At 35.2% G+C, this 22,040-nt stretch overlaps 1 protein-coding gene across 1 annotated transcript in view; it reads left to right on the forward strand.

Moving 5' to 3' along the window:
* The window catches only part of LOC123548431 (cytoplasmic tRNA 2-thiolation protein 1-like), a 56,710-nt gene extending 35,963 nt beyond the window's left edge, over nucleotides 1-20,747 (forward strand). Inside the window, exons 11-13 of the mRNA XM_045335696.2 lie at nucleotides 1,188-1,247; nucleotides 6,397-6,521; nucleotides 12,159-20,747. Coding sequence (XP_045191631.2) covers nucleotides 1,188-1,247; nucleotides 6,397-6,521; nucleotides 12,159-12,494 — 521 coding nt within the window. The 3' untranslated portion in view covers nucleotides 12,495-20,747. The remainder of the gene's footprint in view (nucleotides 1-1,187; nucleotides 1,248-6,396; nucleotides 6,522-12,158) is intronic.
* The last annotated feature ends 1,293 nt before the right edge of the window (nucleotides 20,748-22,040 follow it).

A 22,040-nucleotide genomic window follows, 5' to 3' on the forward strand; every position in this document is an offset into this window, starting at 1 on the left:
TACATTTGCACCTGCCCGCTTAGCTGTGTAGGGAGAGCGTTGGTCTACGGATCGCGGGGTCGCGAGTTCGATCCTCGGGCGGGGCGTATGTTCACTGTGACGATTTGATGAAAGACATTGTGTCTGAAATCATTCGTCCTCCACCTCTGATAATTCATGTGGGGAAGTTGGCAGTTACTTGCGGAGAACAGGTTTGTACTGGTACAGAATCCAGAAACACTGGTTAGGTTAACTATCCGCCGTTACATGACTGAAATACTGTTGAAAAACGGCGTTAAACCCAAAACAAACATACAAACAAAATTAAATACATTTGATGAGGACTTTCTACATTTGAAGTAAATATCTAAAGAGAAGATATTTTAATGGAAGACTGGCATTTGATACCTTTGAATTTAACAGACTATGAACCAGAGCTTTTTTTTGACAAAACGGGAAAAAAGGGCCAGTAGTTTCAATACCCTGTACAGTAATGTAGCACTACCAAATGAAACAAACTTAAAATCTGTGCACTTTCCCATTGAAATGCTTTGCACTTTTCTTTCAGTTTATCATTGACATCAGTTGAAGGTCAGAAGTTTAAAAAATGTTTTACAGACATGCTAATGCACATTTTTTTGATGATAAGAATTGCTATAACTAAATTATACAGACAGAAAAATAAATCACCTTTCTTACTAACTTATTTATATGATTAATAGCAAAATAAAAAAAAGAGAAATAAGAAACACTGAACAAGCCTGATTATGACTAAAATGATAAGTATCCCTCTGCAACTTTATTTAGTAGCCATTCTTTAATAATTAAAAATTAAAAAAAAAGAAAGAAAAAAGAAACATTCATAAACTGTAATGGTGGGGTTTTGTCAAAAGATTCTGGTGCCCCTTCAGCTTGATTTTTTTGTTCAAGCTAGGATTGATGTGTGTATGATTTGAAGCACATTTTAAAACTTGTAAATTGTACAGGTTGGCAAAAAAAGTGTGATTCAGTGCTAGTTATACAGTCTGTTGTTTCAATCAGGCTGAAAGTGTGAGAGGGTCATTAACACCTTAAAAGGAATAACGTCAGCAGCAATAATCACTTACTTGATATACGTATATTTCAGATATCACACTCTTTGTACCTTTTTTGTCACAAGTGTTTGGATATTCCCATATACACTCCCATTTCTTGCATGTATATTTCAGATATTATACACTCGGGGGAGAGTTTATCGGTCAAGAAAGAAGTTAGAATGCCAGTACAAGGTAGGATGAAGAATTGCCACTGATTGTGTCGGAACTTTTGTATATTTGTTTGATTTTCTTGGGTTTTAAATCATACTTACATCATTTTATGGTAATATGACAACTTGCCTGCTTTAATGATGGAAGATGACTCCAAGCTTACCCCCAGTTTGCACATAATATGACAACCAGTCAACCTGCAAGTTTTAATCATATTACCTGAGGAAGGCAAGATTTATGGCCCTTAGTACAGATGGAAAATGGTTAATGGTTAATGCTCAATGTCTTTAGTTCTGGTACACCTGTTTTCAGCAAAATTAGTGTTTAGGTAACTTCTATCAAAGAATCAGGAATTACATATGGCAATGACACATCTACATTTGTTATATCTGTACTTCTGATGATTAGATGCAGTCAGATCTGTATGATAGAACATGACCGTTTTTTAAACAGGGCCTGTTGGCATGGTGCAAAGTTTGAAAACCTGGTTTTTGTGGAATTTCTTGTTTTGTTGTTTTTTCTTATAAAAAAAGTAATTCTAATGCCATTTGGTCAAGGTCACAGTTACAATAAATAGATTTTTATGTCTCCCTCATAGGTAGGGGAGACATATTGTTTTTGCCTTCACAGTCTGTCCGTCTGTCTGTCCATCTGTCCGCATTAACCTTATCTGGCTTTCACAGGTCAAACTGCTGGCCGTATTTCGACGAAACTTCACAGGAGTGATCAGTACCAAGCCTAGTTGTGCATATTGCCGACACATTTCACTTCACTGCACAAAATGGCTACCAGAGCTAAAGATAGAAATATCTTGTCAGGCTTTCACAGGTCAAACTGCCGGCTGGATTTCGACGAAACTTCACAGGAGTGATCAGAACCATTCCTAGTTATGCATATCGCCGGCATGTTCCCCTTTGCTGCACAGAATAACCACCGGAGCTAAAAATAGAAAAATCTTGTCTGGCTTTCACAGGTCAAACTGCTGAACAGATTTTGATGAAAATTCACAGAAGTGATCAGTACCAATCCTAGTTGTGCATATCGCCGACACGTTCCGCTTCGCTGCACAATATGGCCACCAGAGCTAAAGGTATACATAGGGGGAGACATACGTTTTTGTGACAAAAACACCTTCTAGTTAGCTTGACTATACGAAGTATGGAGAGCTATCCTACTTGACCCGGCGTCGGCCTCCTTCCGCGTCCGCACTTTGGTTGAATTTTTTTTGCACTTTCTCATTATCTTTGTTATTACTTGATGGATTTGCTTCAAACTTAAAATAGTTGTTCCTTATCATCACCAACATCATATGGCACAAGGGTCATAACTCTTGCATCAATATTTCATGAATTATCCCCACCTTTTTCTTAGAATTTCAGGTTAAAGTTTTGGTGCACTTTCACTTTATCTCAGTTATTACTGAATGGATTTGATTCAAATTTAAAATAGTTGTTCCACATCATAACCCACATCATATGACACAAATTGCATAACCAATTTTTCATGAATTATTCCCCCTTTTTACTTAGATTTTCAGGTTAAAGTTTTGGTGCACTTTCACTTTATCTAAGTTATTACTTAATGGATTTTCAAACTTAAAATAGTTGTTCCACATCATCACCCACATCATATGACAAAAGGTGCATAACTCTGGCACCAACTTTTAATGCATTTTCATTGTATCTGTGTTATTTCACAAGGGATTTGATTCAAACTTAAAATAATTGATCATCATCACTACCTGCATCATTTGACACGAGGGGCATAACTGTGACACCTGTATTTTATGATTTACCCCCCACATCATATGGCACAAGGGTCATAACTCTGGCACCAGTATTTCATGAATTACCGCCCCCCCCCCCCCCCCCCCCCCCCATTTTTATACTTAGAATTTCAGGTTAATTTGGTGCACTTTCACTAAATATCTGACTTATTACTAAATGGATTTGATTCAAACTTAAAATATTCAAGCTTAAAATAGTTGTTCTACCTTACCACCCACATCATATGACACAAGGTGCATAGCTCTGGACCAATTTTTCATGAATAATGCCCTCTTTTTACTTAGAATCTTATGTTAACTTATGAATTTTCACTATATCTCAGTTATAAGGATATGGATTTAATTCAGACTTGAAATAGTTGTTCCACATTATCACCCACATCATATGACACAAGGTGCATAACTCTTGCACAAATATTTATGAATTATGCTTAGTAATTATACTTAAATGGTATTGGTAAGGGGGGTAAAGTTGTAAGGGGGGGTATACTGGTTCAGGTTGTCCGTCTGTCTGTCTGTCCGTAGACGCAATCTTGTGCGCTCCATCTCTCCTTATCCCCTTGACAGAATTTAATGAAACTTCACACAAGTGATCAGTACCAACAGTAGTTGTGCATGGGGTATGTTAGGTTCTTTTAGAAAAAAAAAATTGCAGAGTTTTTGGGACTTTGTTTTTTTGCTACTATAAATATATACAAGACACAATCTTGTGCGCACCATCTCTCCTCATCCCCTTGACACAATTTAATGAAACTTCACACAAGTGATCAGTACCAACAGTAGTTGTGCATGGGGCATGTTAGGTTCTTTTACAAAAAAAATTTGCAGAGTTATGGGACTTTGTTTTTTTGTTACTATACTATATACATAGACACAATCTTGTGCACACCATCTCTCCTGATCCCCTTGACACAATTTTAAAGAAAATTCACACAAGTGATCAGTACCAACAGTAGTTGTGCATGGGGGATGTTAGGTTCTTTCAGAAAAAAAATTGGGAGGTTAAAGGGGCTTTGTTTTTTTGTTACTGTACTATATACAAAAGACTCAATCTTTTGCGCACCATCTCTCCTTATCCCCTTGACACAATTTTAAAGAAACTTCACACAAGTGATCAGTATCAACAGTAGTTGTGCATAGGGCATGTTAGGTTCTTTCAGCGACAAAAATTGCAGAGTTATGGGACTTTGTTTCTTGTTAACATACTACATGTATGTACATACAGTCTGCATATGCAATCTTGTGCATGCCTAATCTACCAAACCCTTACACACAATTTAATGAAACTTCACACAAGTAATCAGTACCAACCCTAGTTGTGCATGGTGCATGTTACATTCTTTTAGATAAAATTCTGCATAGTTATGGACTTTGTTTTTTGTTACTTTACTGTAAAACATACAGTCTATATACATACAGTCCACGTAATTAGCAATCTTTGTGCGCAAATTGCAATGTACTGTGTCAGTGCATGCGGGGGGTACATTCATCACCTTTAGTGAAAGCTCTAGTTACTTAATATTTTTGACACAGACTCAAGCTATTGTGCAATATCTTCATCCACCATTGGAGTCATTAAACACTCCAGTGACAGCTCCAGTTTCCTCAGATGTGCCCAGTTTCATTATCCAGCATTGAAATAGTTGAGCGCGCTGTCTCCTGTGACAGCTCTTGTTAGCTCGACTATTCAAAGAATAGTCTAGCTATTCTACTCGCCCTGGCGTCGGCGTCACAAACCTTGGTTAATTTTTGCATGCAAGTACATACAGCTATCATTTAAAAGCAATAGCTTTGAAACTTATTTTTTCTTTTCTAGGTCAATTACCAACCTCACTGGGTCAAGTTCCATAACTCTGACAGTATTTGAGCAAATTATGCCCCCTTTTGGACTTAGAAAATTCTGGTTAAAGTTTTACATGCAAGTTACTATCTCTAAAACTAATGCAGATATTGAATTGAAACTTCACATGTGTCTTCGGGGTTATAAAACTAGTTGATAACACCAAGTCCCATAACTCTGACCTTCTTTTGGCCAAATTATGCTCCCTTTTGGACTTAGAAAATTCTGGTTAAAATTTTGCGTGCAAGTACATACAGCTATTACTAAAAGGCATATAGATTTGAAACTTATTTTTTTTTTGTAGGTCAACTACCAACCTCACTGGGTCAAGTTCCATAACTCTGACATGTATTTTGAGCAAATTATGCCCCCTTTTGGACTTAGAAAATTCTGGTTAAAGTTTTACGTGCAAGTTACTATCTGCAAAACTAATGCAGATATTGAATTGAAACTTCACATGTGCCTTCAGGGTTATAAAACTAGTTGATGGCAGCAAGTCCCATAAGTCTGATATGCATTTTGGTCAAATTATGTCCCCTTTTGAACTTAAAACTCTTCTGATATTTACCCTTTTTGGGTAATATTTTCCTGCCTCTGGGACAATATTTCGAATAGTCGAGCTTGGCTGTCTTACGGACAGCTCTTGTTTTTTCACTGTGATCATCAAAAAGGTGGTTTTCAGTTTATAATAAGTTAGGATTGACTTACTGCCGCTAAAGTTGATGTATAGCAAGCTGATATGAAGAATTGGCTTTGGATTGTTTTTTGGGACACTGTTACTAAGAAATAGGAAAAAGGGTTTATGCTCTTTATCTTTAGTTTGAGTACATCTGTTTTCAGCAGGTAGCTTTTGTCAAAGCATTTGATCTTCATGAAATTTGGTCAGAATGATTGCCTTGATGGAATCTAGGTCAGGTTCGAATATGGATCATCTGGGGTCAAAATGTAGGTCACTAGGTCAAATCAAAGAAAAACTGTATTTTTCAATTGATCTTCATAAAATATGGTCAGAATGATTGTTTTGATGAAATCTAGGTTGAGTTCGAATATGGATCATCTTGGATCAAAAAGTAGGTCACTAGGTCAGATCAAAGAAAAACCTTGTGTATGCGTTAGAGGCTGTATTTTTCAATTAATCTTGAAAAAAAAAAACTTGTTTAAGCTCAAGAGACCACATGTTTGGTCCAATCCTAAAATTGGCCAGAATATTTGTTTCCATGAAATCACTAGGTCAAACATGTTTACACTGTTATGGTGTGTTTCTCAGGTGGGCGACCTAGGGCCATCTTGGCCCTCTTGTTTGTTGAATATTCACATTTCTTGTATCATACAAAAATGAGTGATATACAAGATGGAGGAAGTTGAATATTTTTATGACAAAAAAAGATTTATGGGTGATAAATACTGAAAAGGACTGTTAAGACATTTCAAAAATTAAAATCAACAGATGTACTCTGAAAAAAATGCCGTGTCAGGGACAACCAGGAAATTTGTGGACAAAAACATAAAATGATTTATAATTTCTATTTATTTATTGTATTTAGGTGTTTGTGAGAGGTGTGGGTATATATCAAGTAATCCGATATGCAAGGCATGTGTAATGTTGGAGGGGCTCAATAAGGGTTTGCCCAGACTCGGGATAGGTAAAACCCACAAGGAAAGAAGAAAGGTATGTACAAACATTAAAACCATCAGCGGATACAGGTAAGACTACCTTTGGTTGGTATTTCTGGGCCTCTCTTGGGCCTTATAAAGTTGTAGCCATTTTTTGAGAGGAAGTGCCAAACTGAATCTGAATTGCTGAAATTTCGCTACATTTTAATAAAATTCTTGTCGCCACTTTCAGAAATCAGTAGCCAGTTCTTTGAATTTGTAGCATTTAGCTACATTGGCGAATGGCAGAGGAGGCCCTGTAATTTGACTTTCAGATATCAATAATACATTGATAGAGCTCAGCATAAACTCTTGTTGCATATTTTAGAATCAAGTGTAAAACATATTCAAAGTTCAGTTTCTTTTGCTATTTTCAATTTCACTCTCAGCACCTCATTTTTTGATGGAATACATGGCCACTAGGGTATGAGTGAAGAGATGCAAGTTTCCCTTTAAATGCTAGTGCCAAGCAAGGAAGCTACTGGTACCATTTTTCACATCTATGGTATGACGCAGCTGGGGATTGTACCTGAGACCTCAGACACCTGAAGTGGAAGCTCTACCACTAGGCTCTCTAGACGGTTTTATTTTTAGCTCACATGTCACAAAGTGACAAGGTGAGCTTTTGTGATCATGCAGCGTCCGTCCATGCGTCCGTAATCTTTTGCTTGTGACCACTCTAGAGGTCACATTTTTCATGGGATCTTTATGAAAATTGGTCAGAATGTTCATCTTGATGACTAGGTCAGTAGGTCTAAAAATAGAAATATCTTGTGACCTCTCTAGAGGCCATACTTTTCAGTGGATCTTCATGAAAGTTAGAATATTCATCTTGATGATATCTAGGTCAGATTTGAAACTGGGTCATGTGCCGTCAAAAACTAGGTCAGTAGGTCAAATAATAAAAAAAACTTTGTGACCTCTCTAGAGGCCATATATTTCATGGGATCTGTATGAAAGTTGGTCTGAATGTTCATCTTGATGATATTTAGGTCAGAAATGAAACTGGGTCAACTGTGGTCAAAAACTAGGTCAGTAGGTCTAAAAATAGAAAAACCTTTTGACCTCTCTAGAGGCCATATTTTTCAATGGATCTTCATGAAAATTGGTCTGAATGTTCACCTTGATGATATCTAGGTAAAATTCGAAACTGGGTCACGTGCGGTTTAAAACTAGGTCAGTGGATATAAAAATAGAAAAACCTTGTGACCTCACTAGAGGCCATATTTTTCATGAGATCTTCATGACAATTGGTAAGAGTGTTCATCTTGATGATATCTAGGTCAGGTTCAAAACTGGGTCACGTGCCTTCAAAAACTAGGTCATTAGGTCAAATAATAGAAAAACATTGTGACCTCTCTAGAGGCCATATTTTTCAATGGATCTTCATGAAAATTGGTCTGAATTTTTATCTTGATGATATCTAGGTCAAGTATAAAACTGGGTCACATGAGCTCAAAAACTAGGTCACTATGTCAAAGTAGGATAATAGAAATACGGCATCATACTCAGTTCAAAGCTGGGTCATGTGGGGATAGGTGAGCGATTCAGGACCATCATGGTCCTCTTGTTTTTTGGATATTTTAATGCAGTTCCTTTGTTTTGGATCTTTTTAGCTCATCTGATTTTTTGAAAAAAAATGATGAGTTATTGTCATCACTTGAGCGGTTGTCGGCGTCGGCGTCGGCGTTGCCTGGTTAAGTTTTATGTTTAGGTCAGCTTTTCTCCTAAACTATCAAAGCTATTGCTTTGAAACTTGGAATACTTGTTCACCATCATAAGCTGACCCTGTAAAGCAAGAAACATAACTCCATCTTGCTTTTTGCAAGATTTATGGCCCCTTTTGTACTTAGAAAATATCAGATTTCTTGGTTAAGTTTTATGTTTAGGTCAACTTTTCTCCTAAACTATCAAAGCTATTGCTTTGAAACTTGGAATACTTGTTCACCATCATAAGCAGACCCTGTACATCAAGAAACATAACTCCATCTTGCTTTTTGCAAGATTTATTGCCCCTTTTGGACTTAGAAAATCAGTTTTCTTGGTTAAGTTTTATGTTTAGGTCAGCTTTTATCCTAAACTATCAAAGCTATTGCTCTAAAACTTGCAACACTTGTTCACCATCATAAGTTGACCCTGTACAGCAAGAAACATAACTCCATCCTGCTTTTTGCAAGATTTATGGCCCCTTTTGGACTTAGAAAATATCTGATTTCTTGGTTAAGTTTTATGTTTAGGTCAACTTTTTCTCTTAAACTATCAAAGCTATTGCTTTGAAACTTGCAACACTTGTTGACCATCATAAGCTGACCCTGTACAGCAAGCAACATAACTCCATCCTGCTTTTTGCAATAATTATTGCCCCTTTTGGATTTAGAAAATCATTTTCTTGGTTGATTATTATGTTTAAGTCAACTTTTCTCATAAACTATCAAAGCTATTGCTTTAAAACTTGCAACAGTTTTTCACCATCTTAAGTGGACACTGAACATCAAGAAACATAACTCTATCCTGCTTTTTGCAAGAATGATGGCCCTTTTTAGACATAGAAAATCATGGGTAGGACAATATTTCTATTACACAAAAAAAATCAGATGAGCGTCAGCACCCGCAAGGCGGTGCTCTTGTTTTATGCTACTGTAGATTGAGCAATTTTCATGTTGTATTTCCCCCATTTTATACACAGTTGTTACGAATTTTGCTTTTTACTTATTATACTGTTAAAAATAGCACTCCTTAATATTAATGAGTCTTTTTAATTTTCCTGTTTCTTTGTGTGTGACCGCTTTGTGGTAAAGTGCCTGCTTTGAGTATTGGAGGTCATGGGTTAGTAGGGCTGGGTACTGCCTTGAAAAAAATACCACGGTATACCACGGTTATTTCCTAATTACCGTGGTATATACCACGGTATACCACCATATTTATCGTAAGACTTACAGCTATGGTAGTGGTCATAAAAATATTGAAAAACTCGCAGAAATACTTTATTTATTATGAGCAACAACAAAGACTAGTTACTTGACTAGAATTAAAGAAAAAAATAATCTGGAATATTAACTTGACTAATGACTAGTTAGATTAATGACCCTTAGTATTTTTTACTAGCGTGTATTTGTCGGAAGACGCCATATTGTCTCTAGGGAAGCACTGGGTCACGTATATAGGTCGCGCTTGTTTGAAGTTCGATTCGTGCACCCGTTTGATAAACCAGTAACGTTTATGAAGGCTTAATTAGATCGTTTTCAAGCAAAAAATAATGAATTTAGACTCAACATTTTCCATACTATTTATTTCTTTTTTAATACGTGCAAATACATACTGGGATATTTTAAATTATCATCATTTAAACAAGAAGCCGGGACTTGCCGAATTTACCAGACTTAAAGTAAAAGCAAGTGCGCCCATGATGTCATTCATCTATACGGAATAATCTGGAGGTTTTCGAAGGTTTTGATTGGGGATCACACGGTCGGTCATACATGTTCAATTGCACCATTGGGTGGTTATTTTTGGAAACTAATAAAAGTAGTATGGGAATTCCAGAGATATAAATCGGAAAATCATGCATGGTGTCAATTGCTGTTACGGAAGGCTACATAGACAATGTAAATTGAAAATAAACAGAAGTAGGGATAATGTTGATAAAATACCGGTATTCCCCGATGGTACCGCGGTATCGTACCACGGGAAAATGATACCACGGTTACCGGTATACCGGTAATACCGCGCACCTCTATGGGTTAGCTCCTTGGTTGTATCAAACCAAAGATGTGTAAAATGGTACTAGTAGCTCCCTTGCATGGTGCTCAGCATTAAGATGTTTGGTCAGGCTGGTGTCAGTATAATGTGACTGAGTAGGTTATCATGTCACATGTCTGCAGCATATTATTCCTCTGGGAAGAACTATAGAGCATTCTGCTCACTGCTACAAGTAGACACTGTTGTCAGCTATATGACCAAACAAATTGTTGAAAAAGCTGCTAAACCTGCACACGCACGCACACAAGCACACACAATTATTCATTGGGTATATTACCCAAGGTGTATTACCCGATCTACACTTTCGATTTTCAAAGTTCTATCTATAAAATATTGTTGGCTTGATTATATAGTCACATTGATAACACGAAAAACAAAATCATTCTTAGATACTAAAGAGGCACTTTTAGTGATGTACTTGTTTATTTATGAAAGGTCATATACCTTCACTGAGATCAAGAGCCCTGCCTTGGTCTCTTGTTTCTCACCCTGTATTTCGTACCTATCCTGAGTGTTAATAAAGACCAACTTGAAACCTTATGATTCTGTGTTCAAGGATAGTCAAAATGTACTTAATGACCAGGAAAAACAAAGTATACTATGAAAACTGACTTTATTGATATTGATATATCTGTTTAGAAAGTTTCGAAATTATGACGCAGATCTGGATATATGTCCATTTAAAACCTTGCAGAATAAAAAGAAATAATGTAAAATCAATCTATTTTGTGGGAATATAAATTCATTGGTTTTGACCTTTGACATATTATGAAAGGGAATTTTACTTGCTCATTGGGATTTAATTATATAAATTGACTCGACTGGGAAATCCACAAAAATTAGTCACCTTTAATATTTCTGATTTCATAGTATTTGGAATACGTTTTCAGTGAATTACTGTCATGCGACAGTATATAAATAGCACATTACTTTCAGTTTGACAATAAATATTGTTAGTAAGAAGAAAATACTTTTAACCAAGATGGAGCCAAAAACTGATAGTACATGTATTTCTCTGCATGTTATCAATATTACTGTCCCACAAAAAGCAATATTGTATTTGTTTAATTATTCTTTGGGAGAAAAAATTAATGCCTAAATTTCACAATTTAACCTGAACTGTTTTAAACAAAAATCAGCTGCTTTGGTTCTATTTATAATAATTGAGCCATGCCATGAGAAAACCAACATAGTGGGTTTGCGACCCGCATGGATCCAGACCAGCCTGCGCATCTGCGCAGTCTGGTCAGGATCCATGCTGTTCGCTTTCAAAGCCTATTGCAATTAAAGAAACCTTTAGTGAACAGCATGGATCCTGACCAGACTGCGTGGATGTGCAGGCTGGTCTGGATCCATGCTGGTCGCAAACCCACTATGTTGGTTTTCTCATGGCGTGGCTCATTTGTTATTACAGAGAGTCTTAGCATTAAAAAAGTTTTATAAAGTAGTTTCTTTGTCACATTAAAAGTTAGTTAACATCAACATTTTGTACAATTAAATGATTTAAATGAGTAAGTGCTTGTTGTTGTTCTTATATGTAAAATAAACAACTCATTCAATGGCAGTAACATACTTTACATGGATGTTGGCACTCCTGAGTCTGTATTGATACTCAGGCTACACTATCGTGCTCATAAAGGTTTAGTGATGCTAATAACTTTGCTTCAGGCCCACCATTGCTTTTTAATAAGTGTATATCATTCGTCTCTGGTATTGAACTTCATAATGGATAAATTTGTTTATTAGTATGAAATACAGTCAAAAATATTGTTTTGTTTTACACGTTACATCCAAAATACCTTCCACTCAAGAAAACATTGCATCTGATGTATACTTTTGTGAAAAATGTTTCGATCTTACGCTAAAATAAACAGTTCTCCTGTACATATTTCAGATGGAGCAGATGCTGACTGACAGGGCCAGTGATTCAGGATCCATGGCATCTGGTTCCCTTTCCGATATGTCAAGCCTAGATTCAGCTCTCTCTTCTGATCTTGCTTGTGATAGGTCAAATTGTGGCTGTCAAATTCAGACCAACCAATCAGGGTGCTCTGGACTTACCAATGACCAATCAGATGGCTGCTGTAGGGATAAGGCTGGCCAATCGGGATGTAGCTGTAATGATAATCAGGAAGACACTTATGACACAAATGGTTCTGGAAATAATACAGTTTTGGAAAAGTTGTCAGTATTTAACAAGAAGATTGACAAAGCTGTTATAGATTTTTGACAACATCATTGAAGTCATGTAAAAAAAAGCAGCATCTTGCAAATTTATGTTTTAACTCATTCTGCCCTTAAGCGTTATCTCCACTTTACTCTGCCGATATTTATTTTTCAGCCACCTAGGAGGCTGATAAGCCAATCTACCCCTTAATACCTAGAGATGTTTTGAGAGATTACATTGATTTTGTAGTTTTTTTTACTCGGGGATATTTTTGTTAATTAGTGACATATGACATCAAATATGTGTTAATAGGTATGGAATTCACACAGTCATTATTTTAACAGACTTGGATTAAAGACGCAAAACGACCATAATCTCTCATCAGATTTTGTTTTGGCTAAACAACATTTATAAAATGCTAAATTTTATCATGCACAGATTTAAACAACAAATTAGAACAATTCTTAAAAATAATCTTAAATAAATATTATTGTCATTTTATAACACGGATTTTACTCAGTTATATGCATCCAGGCAATCAAAACACATCAGAATAAAGTTGTTTCTCATTAAAAATAGTGTATGTATTTCATATGAAGATGTAATAAAATGGAAATAAGTGAATATTTTTACTATTTTAGACAGAAACTATAATTGTCCTGAATATTAGATTATTTTGGACTAATTTTTAGAAAACATGTACTTTATTATGAAAATTTTGAAACAGTTTTGTAGACTTTCTAAAGTATCACACAAGTTGTCAAAAAAAATTGAATTATTATTGACACTTTATTCTATAGAAACAAGAGACAGTTTCAAAGTTTAACAAAAAAAAAATAGATGAATAAATAAATAAATAGATACCCATCAAGATTATTTTACTTTTTCATACATACTTGAGCATTGTCATATCGCTTAGGTAAAAATGAAAGGTCTTGTGTGCATGAGTGGAAGATAGATTAATCTTACATGTAAACATGTGAAAGAAAAAATATTTTAGATTTTTTCTTTTCAATGATATAATCCACAATTTTACAGTTTTGTCCAGGTAGTGTTGTGTGCATCGTCATGACGTAAATCTAGAACATCTTGATGTGACAATGTTCATGCGATATGAAAATGTAAAATAATTTTATAAGATGTTTTTTTTTTTTTCATTTTGGTATGATGCGTACATGTTATTTTTGTTTAGTAATTATGTACGTCTGTCTTTATTGAGGTGTATTTTTATAACAATACCCAATTATTTACCATTCAAAATTTTTCCACACTCAAATGTTTAGATCCATACTTATAAAGAATATAGTTAATGCCTTTTCTACCTCCATAGTTGGGTTTTTATTTTTATGTCTGCTAAATTTTGACAGATTTGTATGAAATTCTGGCACATTTTATTGTAATAAAATATAAGCATGATAGTAATCAGAAGTAAACTCATTTAGCCATGTCCAGAAATGAGACCGTGTCTTGAAGAGTATTGTCCCTTGATTATTAAGCCAGATCGGTTAAACTTGATTGTTTCCCTTTATACCATCTTAATGCGAGTATCGATTTTTGTTAATCTCTCTTATCTTGATAATCTTGACTTTACACTGGTTTTGTTAATTAGGGGTATTGCGACGACATTGTGAAACTTTTTACACAAGCGGAGTTTATACCTTGCCCTAGGCTATTTGCAGTATTTTCTTCAAATTGGTGATGTTTAATGGTAATCGGGTTTTTGTTTCAAAATTGAGAGCCGGGAAGGATATTCCCATTACTCATCGTGACTTTTAGATATGTATTTAATCTTTTGATTATATCTTTTAAGGGCAAAAATATATGTGAATCATAAATTAAAAGTTAATTGATTAAAAAATAATTTTTAAAATTTAAATATTTTTATTCAAACATGTAATTTAAAATAACAGTTTTAATTTAATTTGACAAAGATGGAATTAGATCGACGTACATGTTTATTATCTGATATACATAACATTGTTATTTCTTCAAATTGGTGATTTTGAATGATAATCTGGTATTTATTAAAAAATTGTCAGGAAGCATAATTATTATTCCCATTGCTCAACATATTTTTAAAATATGTAATTAAAGGCACTGACCTCCAGATTTGACTTAAAATAATCTTTCTCTCAAATTGAAGTTTGTTAATACTAGAAGATGAGTTTTTGTTTCTAAAATATTTCGTCGAAACCAATAGCGCTACATATGTGAATTATGACTTCAAAATATAGATTTTTTTATAATCGAGACAGTTTACCTTGAGTAAAGCGTTACAATCGCTTTTCGATTTTCATCATAAAAATTAGTAAAACAGCAAATTCTCATGTATTTCCGTAACATATAGTTTGTCAGTAATTAAGTTTTAAAGCCTTCTCGAAGAGTTATAAAATAATTTTATAGTTCTTTGGCCTTCTTAAGAAATATAGCATTTATTTCCAGATATCTATAAAAGTATTTTTTCTTGTTGTCGAACGATCTGGAGGATAGTCCCTTTAATTTTTAAAATATTTTTTGAGGGCGAAATATATGTGTATTTCGGGTCTCCTTGAAAATGTGTCTTTTCAATTTCAAAAGTTTTTTTTAAATATTATGGATCCGTGGCCTATAAATGCATTTTACTTTACAATACTGTGAATTTGGATTTTGAACGGTAAGATAAATTATCAAAATTTATAACTCCATATCCATAATTTAGATTTTAACTTTAAAGTGTTTATGCAAGAGCCGTAATAATTGTCCCTTTAGGCCACGGGGCATGTCAGACAAACAGACACGAATCCAATTAGTAACGGTAATAAACAGAAATATGTCACCATTCAGTTAACTTATTGTCAAACCGTTATTTGACTTTATCATACATATATAATCATTACAAAAAGATAAGATAAGAAATTTATAACAACATTATGATACTTACAAACAAGAAACATGAAATTTACACCCGACCCAATGGACTTGTTATATTGACATGTACAATATTCAAGTTTAACTATGAACATGTAATTCTATATGTTAATCAACTTTATGTTATGTTATGTTTTAATGCAATAAATAATTCTAGCAGTGAAAATGGTATTAAATGAATTAAAAAATGGAATATTTTTTATTTGAACATGTAATTTAAAATAACTTTATTTTTAGCTCACCTGTCACATAGTGACGAGGTGAGCTTTTGTGATCACGCAGCGTCCGTCGTCCGTCCTTACGTGTGTCCATGCGTAAACTTTTGCTTGTGACCACTCTAGAGGTCACATTTTTCGTGGGATCTTTATGAAAGTTGGTCAGAATGTTCATCTTGATGATATCTAGGTCAAGTTCGAAACTGGGTCACGTGCCATCAAAAACTAGGTCAGTAGGTCTAAAAATAGAAAAACCTTGTGACCTCTCTAGAGGCCATATATTTCACAAGATCTTCATGAAAATTGGTATGAATGTTTACCTTGATGATATCTAGGTCAGTTTTGAAACTGGGTCATGTGCCATCAAAAACTAGGTCAGTAGGTCTAAAAATAGAAAAACCTTGTGACCTCTCTAGAGGTCATATATTTCACAAGATCTTCATGAAAATTGGTCAGAACGTTCACCTTGATGATATCTAGGTCAAGTTCGAAACTGGGTCACGTGCCATCAAAAACTAGGTCAGTAGGTCAAATAATAGAAAAACCTTGTGACCTCTGTAGAGGCCATATTATTCATGGGATCTGTATGAAAGTTGGTCTGAATGTTCATCTTGATGATATCTAGGTCAAGTTCGAAACTGGGTCATGTGCAGTCAAAAACTAGGTCAGTAGTTCTAAAAATAGAAAAACCTTGTGACCTTTCTAGAGGCCATATATTTCATGAGATCTTCATGAAAATTGGTCAGAATGCTCACCTTGATGATATCTAGGTCAAGTTTGAAAGTGGGTCACGTGCCATCAAAAACTAGGTCAGTAGGTCAAATAATAGAAAAACCTTGTGACCTCTCTAGAGGCCATATTTTTCATGGGATCTGTATGAAAGTTGGTCTGAATATTCATCTTGATGATCTAGGTCAAGTTCGAAAATGGGTCACGTGCCTTCAAAAACTAGGTTAGTAAGTCAAATAATAGAAAAACCTTGTGACCTCTCTAAAGGCCATATTTTTCATGGGATCTGTATGAAAGTTGGTCTGAATGTTCATCTTGATGATATCTAGGTCAAGTTCGAAACTGGGTCATGTGCGATCAAAAACTAGGTCAGTAGGTCTAAAAATAGAAAAACCTTGTGGCCTCTCTAGAGGCCATACTTGTGAATGGATCTCCATAAAAATTGGTCAGAATGTTCATCTTGATGATATCTTTGTCAAGTTTGGAAGTGGGTCAAGTGCCTTCAAAAAGTAGGTCAGTAGGTCAAATAATGAAAAAACGTTGTGACCTCTCTAGAGGCCATATTTTTCATGGGATCTGTATGAAAATTGGTCTGAATGTTAATATTGATGATATATAGGTCAAGTTTGAAACTGGGTCAACTGCCATCAAAAACTAGGTCAGTAGGTCTTGAAATAGAAAACCTTGTGACCTCTCTAGAGGCCATACCCTTGAATGGATCTTCATGAAAATTGGTCAGAATGTTCATCTTGATGATATCTAGTTAAAGTTTGAAACTGGGTCACATGCCTTAAAAAACTAGGTAAGTAGATCAAATAATAAAAAAAACTTGTGACCTCTCTAGAGGCCATACTTTTCATGGGATCTGTATGAAAGTTGGTCTGAATGTTCATCTTGATGATATCTAGGTCAAGTTCGAAACTGGGTCAACTGCGGTCAAAAACTAGGTCAGTAGGTCTAAAATTAGGAAAATCTTTTGACCTCTCTAGAGGCCATATTTTTCAATGGATCTTCATGAAAATTGATCTGAATGTTCACCTTGATGATATCTAAGTCAGTTTCGAAACTGGGTCACGTGCGGTCAAAAACTAGGCCAGTAGGTATAAAAATAGAAAAACCTTGTGACCTCTCTAGAGGCCATATTTTTCATGAGATCTTCATGAAAATTGGTGAGAATGTTCTGATGATATCTAGGTAAAGTTCAAAACAGGGTCACGTACCTTCGAAAACTAGGTCAGTAGGTCAAATAATAGAAAAACCTTGTGACCTCTCTAAGAGATCATATTTTTCAATGGATCTTCATGAAAATTGGTCAGAATTTTGATCTTGATAATATCTAGGTCAAGTTCAAAACTGGGTCACATGAGCTCAAAAACTAGGTCACTATGTCAAATAATAGAAAAAACGACGTCATACTCAAAACTGGGTCATTTGGGAATAGGTGAGCGATTCAGGACCATCATGGTCCTCTTGTTATTTAATCTGACAAAGTAATGACATTAAACACTGAATTAGATTGACACACATGTCTATCTGATTCAGTTTATCTGGTGTCATCAGTACACGTGTACTGTGATGGGCAAAATTTTCCAAATTAGTAAAGTCAGTGATATTCAAACGTTTAGGGAAGCAAGAAGACATAAAAATAACTTAAAAATAAACTCATTGAAAGAAAGATTAACTTTTCTAGTTTACTTCAGTAACTTAATAAATGTTGTGAGATGATTATAAATATAAGAATATATCATTTTAAAAGACCATGTAAAGCTTAAAATCTGTCATTTCCTACAGAAATCAGTGGGGCTCGGGATCAAAATTAGTTACTTATTTCAAACGCATAGGGAAGCAAGAAGATCATATTTTATTTTATTAAAAATTATATTGAAAGAAAATGCAAATATTGCAGATTACTTCAATAACTTAATAAATATTATCAGATGATGCCTTTGATGTCATTTGATGTGTAGAAGTTTTTCTCCTTCTATATTTCAATAGGCTTAAATTGACAGATAAAGGCTAATCGATATACTCGATAACCTGTTTTCAAGGGAGACAATTTCGCCAATAAGCCAGCAAATTGGCTTAGATTTCTGGGTATGCGTAAAATTGTTTGATCCCGCAGATAGCATTATTTGCCACATAGCGACGAGCGAAAACATCTTTTATTTTGGGTTGCCTTATTTCAACTGTCATTGCTCAGTGAATCTTCATTGGTATATATAAAGAACCATCTGTAATTTTCAGGCTTGGAGAAATCACAAATTATATCTTGAACGACGCTTGCTTTCTTCAACATAAACACACTTTCTTTTTTCACAACATCCAGTTTTATTTATGTTTAAAAAATGTTACGCAACAAAAAAGTTGATTGGTCCAATTTGTTTGAAAGAATTAAAAGATTTTATCATAAGGTCAATGAAATGTGACGACTGAAAGCGTCATTCAGAATTCAGAGCTATTACTGTAAAGATGCATGTATGCAGCCTGCGTTTGCAGATGTAGATAGCAACACCGCTTAGAAGCGGCACATGGTATACAGATAACATTCGGGTGACACATTAATGCATCGTGTGTGCAGAATGAGTTAACAATACTTTAAAATACAACAACTATTGTTATGACTTTTTTGAACATTTCAGTGTTTTTACCAATACACAAAAGAATATGTTAAATTATTTCCTCAAAACTTAGATGTATTTTATGAAGAACTTTGATTTAAATAAAAATTTTGTTGTAAGATTCAACAAAGTGGTCTTTTTAAATCATGATGATCTTTTAGGATTGTCAAATGTCTATTCTCTTCTATTACTTGAAAGAACATCTTATTAACCACCAAGCCAGTTTCAACCAAACTTCATAGGAATGTTTTTTGGGTGGTCCTCTTCCAGATTCCTTCAAATCTGGGTCATCCATGTAGAATTCTGGTTGCCATAGCAACCTAAAGGAAAACTTCCTAGAAACTGCTTACACAATTCCAAATTAATTTCGCAGCAACGTTTCTTTGGTGACCTACTACCAAATTTCTTCAAGTCATTTTATTTGTCTAAAAACATGGCTTTTGGGGATGGGGCTAGCTTTCACTACATGGCTTTAAAGAAAATTTTAATAGTCTACTCTGAAACTGCTGGCCAGATTTCAAAATAATTTCACAGGAATGTTCCTGGAGTTACCGCCGACTATATTCTTTCTATGTTGATTTGTTTAAAAACATTGCCACCAGGAGGAATGGCTAGTTTTCTCTAAATGGCAGTTTGGATAACTTAAAAATTTTCTTTTGTGAAACCCTGGCCAGATTTTAAATAATTTCATAGAAATGTTTTTTAGCTCACCTGTCACAAAGTGACAAGGTGAGCTTTTGTGATCGTGCGGTGTCCGTCGTCCGTCCGTTCGTCCGTCCGTGCGTCTGTCTGTCCGTAAACTTTTGCTTGTGACCACTCTAGAGGTCACATTTTTCATGGGATCTTTATGAAAGTTGGTCAGAATGTTCATCTTGATGATATCTAGGTCAAGTTCGAAACTGGGTCACGTGCCGTCAAAAACTAGGTCAGTAGGTCTAAAAATAGAAAAACCTTGTGACCTCTCTTGAGGCCATAATTTTCAATGGATCTTCATGAAAATCGGTCAGAATGTTCATCTTGATGATATCTAGGTCAAGTTCGAAACTGGGTCACGTGCGGTCAAAAACTAGGTCAGTAGGTCTAAAAATAGAAAAACCTTGTGACCTCTCTAGAGGCCATATATTTCACAAGATCTTCATGAAAGTTGGTCAGAACGTTCACCTTGATGATATCTAGGTCAAGTTCGAAACTGGGTCACGTGCCTTCAAAAACTAGGTCAGTAGGTCAAATAATAGAAAAACCTTGTGACCTCTCTAAAGGCCATATTTTTCATGGGATCTGTATGAAAGTTGGTCTGAATGTTCATCTTGATGATTTCTAGGTCAAGTTCGAAACTGGGTCAGGTGCCATCAAAAACTAGGTCAGTAGGTCTAAAAATAGAAAAACCTTGTGACCTTTCTAGAGGCCATATATTTCACAAGATCTTCATGAAAATTGGTCAGAACGTTCACCTTGATGATATCTAGGTCAAGTTCGAAACTGGGTCACGTGCCATCAAAAATTAGGTCAGTAGGTCTAAAAATAGAAAAACCATGTGACCTTTCTAGAGGCCATATGTTTCAAAAGATCTTCATGAAAATTGGTCAGAACGTTCACCTTGATGATATCTAGGTCAAGTTCGAAACTGGGTCACGTGCCATCAAAAACTAGGTCAGTAGGTCAAATAATAGAAAAACCTTGTGACCTCTCTAAAGGCCATATTTTTCATGGGATCTGTGTGAAAGTTGGTCTGAATGGTCATCCTGATGATATCTAGGTCAAGTTCGAAACTGGGTCACGTGCGGTCAAAAACTAGGTCAGTAGGTCTAAAAATAGAAAAACCTTGTGACCTCTCTAGAGGCCATATATTTCATGAAATCTTCATGAAAATTTGTCATTATGTTCACCTTAATGATATCTAGGTCAAGTTTGAAAGTGGGTCACGTGCCATCAAAAACTAGGTCAGTAGGTCAAATAATAAAGAAACCTTGTGACCTAACTAGAGGCCATATTTTCCATGGGATCTGTATGAAAGTTGGTCTGAATGTTCATCTTGATGATATCTAGGTCAAATTTGAAAGTGGGTCACATGCCGTCAAAAACTAGGTCAGTAGGTCAAATAATAGAAAAACCTTGTGACCTCTCTAAAGGCCATATTTTTCAATGGATCTTCATGAAAGTTGGTCTGAATGTTCATCTTGATGATATCTAGGTCAAATTCGAAACAGGGTCATGTGCGGTCAAAAACTAGGTCAGTAGGTCTAAAAATAGAAAAACCTTGTGACCTCTCTAGAGGCCATACTTGTGAATGGATATTCATAAAAATTGGTCAGAATGTTCACCTTGATGATATCTAAGTCAAGTTCGAAAGTGGGTCACATGCCTTCAAAAAGTAGGTCAGTAGGTCAAATAATGAAAAAACGTTGTGACCTCTCTAAAGGCCATATTTTTCATGGGATCTGTATGAAAGTTGGTCTGAATGTTTATCTTGATGATATCTAGGTCAAGTTTGAAACTAGGTCAACTGCGATCAAAAACTAGGTCAGCAGGTCTTGAAATAGAAAAACCTTGTGACCTCTCTAGAGGCCATACCCTTGAATGGATCTTCATGAAAATTGGTCAGAATGTTCACCTTGATGATATCTAGGTCAAGTTTGAAACTGGGTCACGTGCCTTAAAAAACTAGGTCAGTAGGTCAAATAATAGAAAAACCTTGTGACCTCTCTAGAGACCATATTTTTCAATGGATCTTCATGAAAATTGGTCAGAATTTTTATCTTTATAATATCTAGGTCAAGTTCAAAACTGGGTCACATGAGCTCAAAAACTAGGTCACTATGTCAAATAATAGAAAAAACGACGTCATACTCAAAACTGGATCATGTGGGAAGAGGTGAGCGATTCAGGACCATCATGGTCCTCTTGTTTGGTAACCCTGTACCTAATTTGCATAGATCATTAAATACTGTTTGCTATATTTTGCTATATGTATGTTGTGAAAACTGTAAAAAATATTCTTTTTAAAAAGCATTTCTTATTTCAAAATAATTTCATACATATTTTCCTTGTGAGACATTAAAGCAAGCAGTGAAACTTGGGTGACCTATCTAGGGCTCAGACTTCACATTTACCTTTCGGACATCGAGTCCCATAACTCTTAC

The sequence above is a fragment of the Mercenaria mercenaria genome, chromosome 6, assembly GCF_021730395.1.
Source record: "Mercenaria mercenaria strain notata chromosome 6, MADL_Memer_1, whole genome shotgun sequence".
In the NCBI taxonomy this organism is placed as follows: domain Eukaryota; kingdom Metazoa; phylum Mollusca; class Bivalvia; order Venerida; family Veneridae; genus Mercenaria; species Mercenaria mercenaria.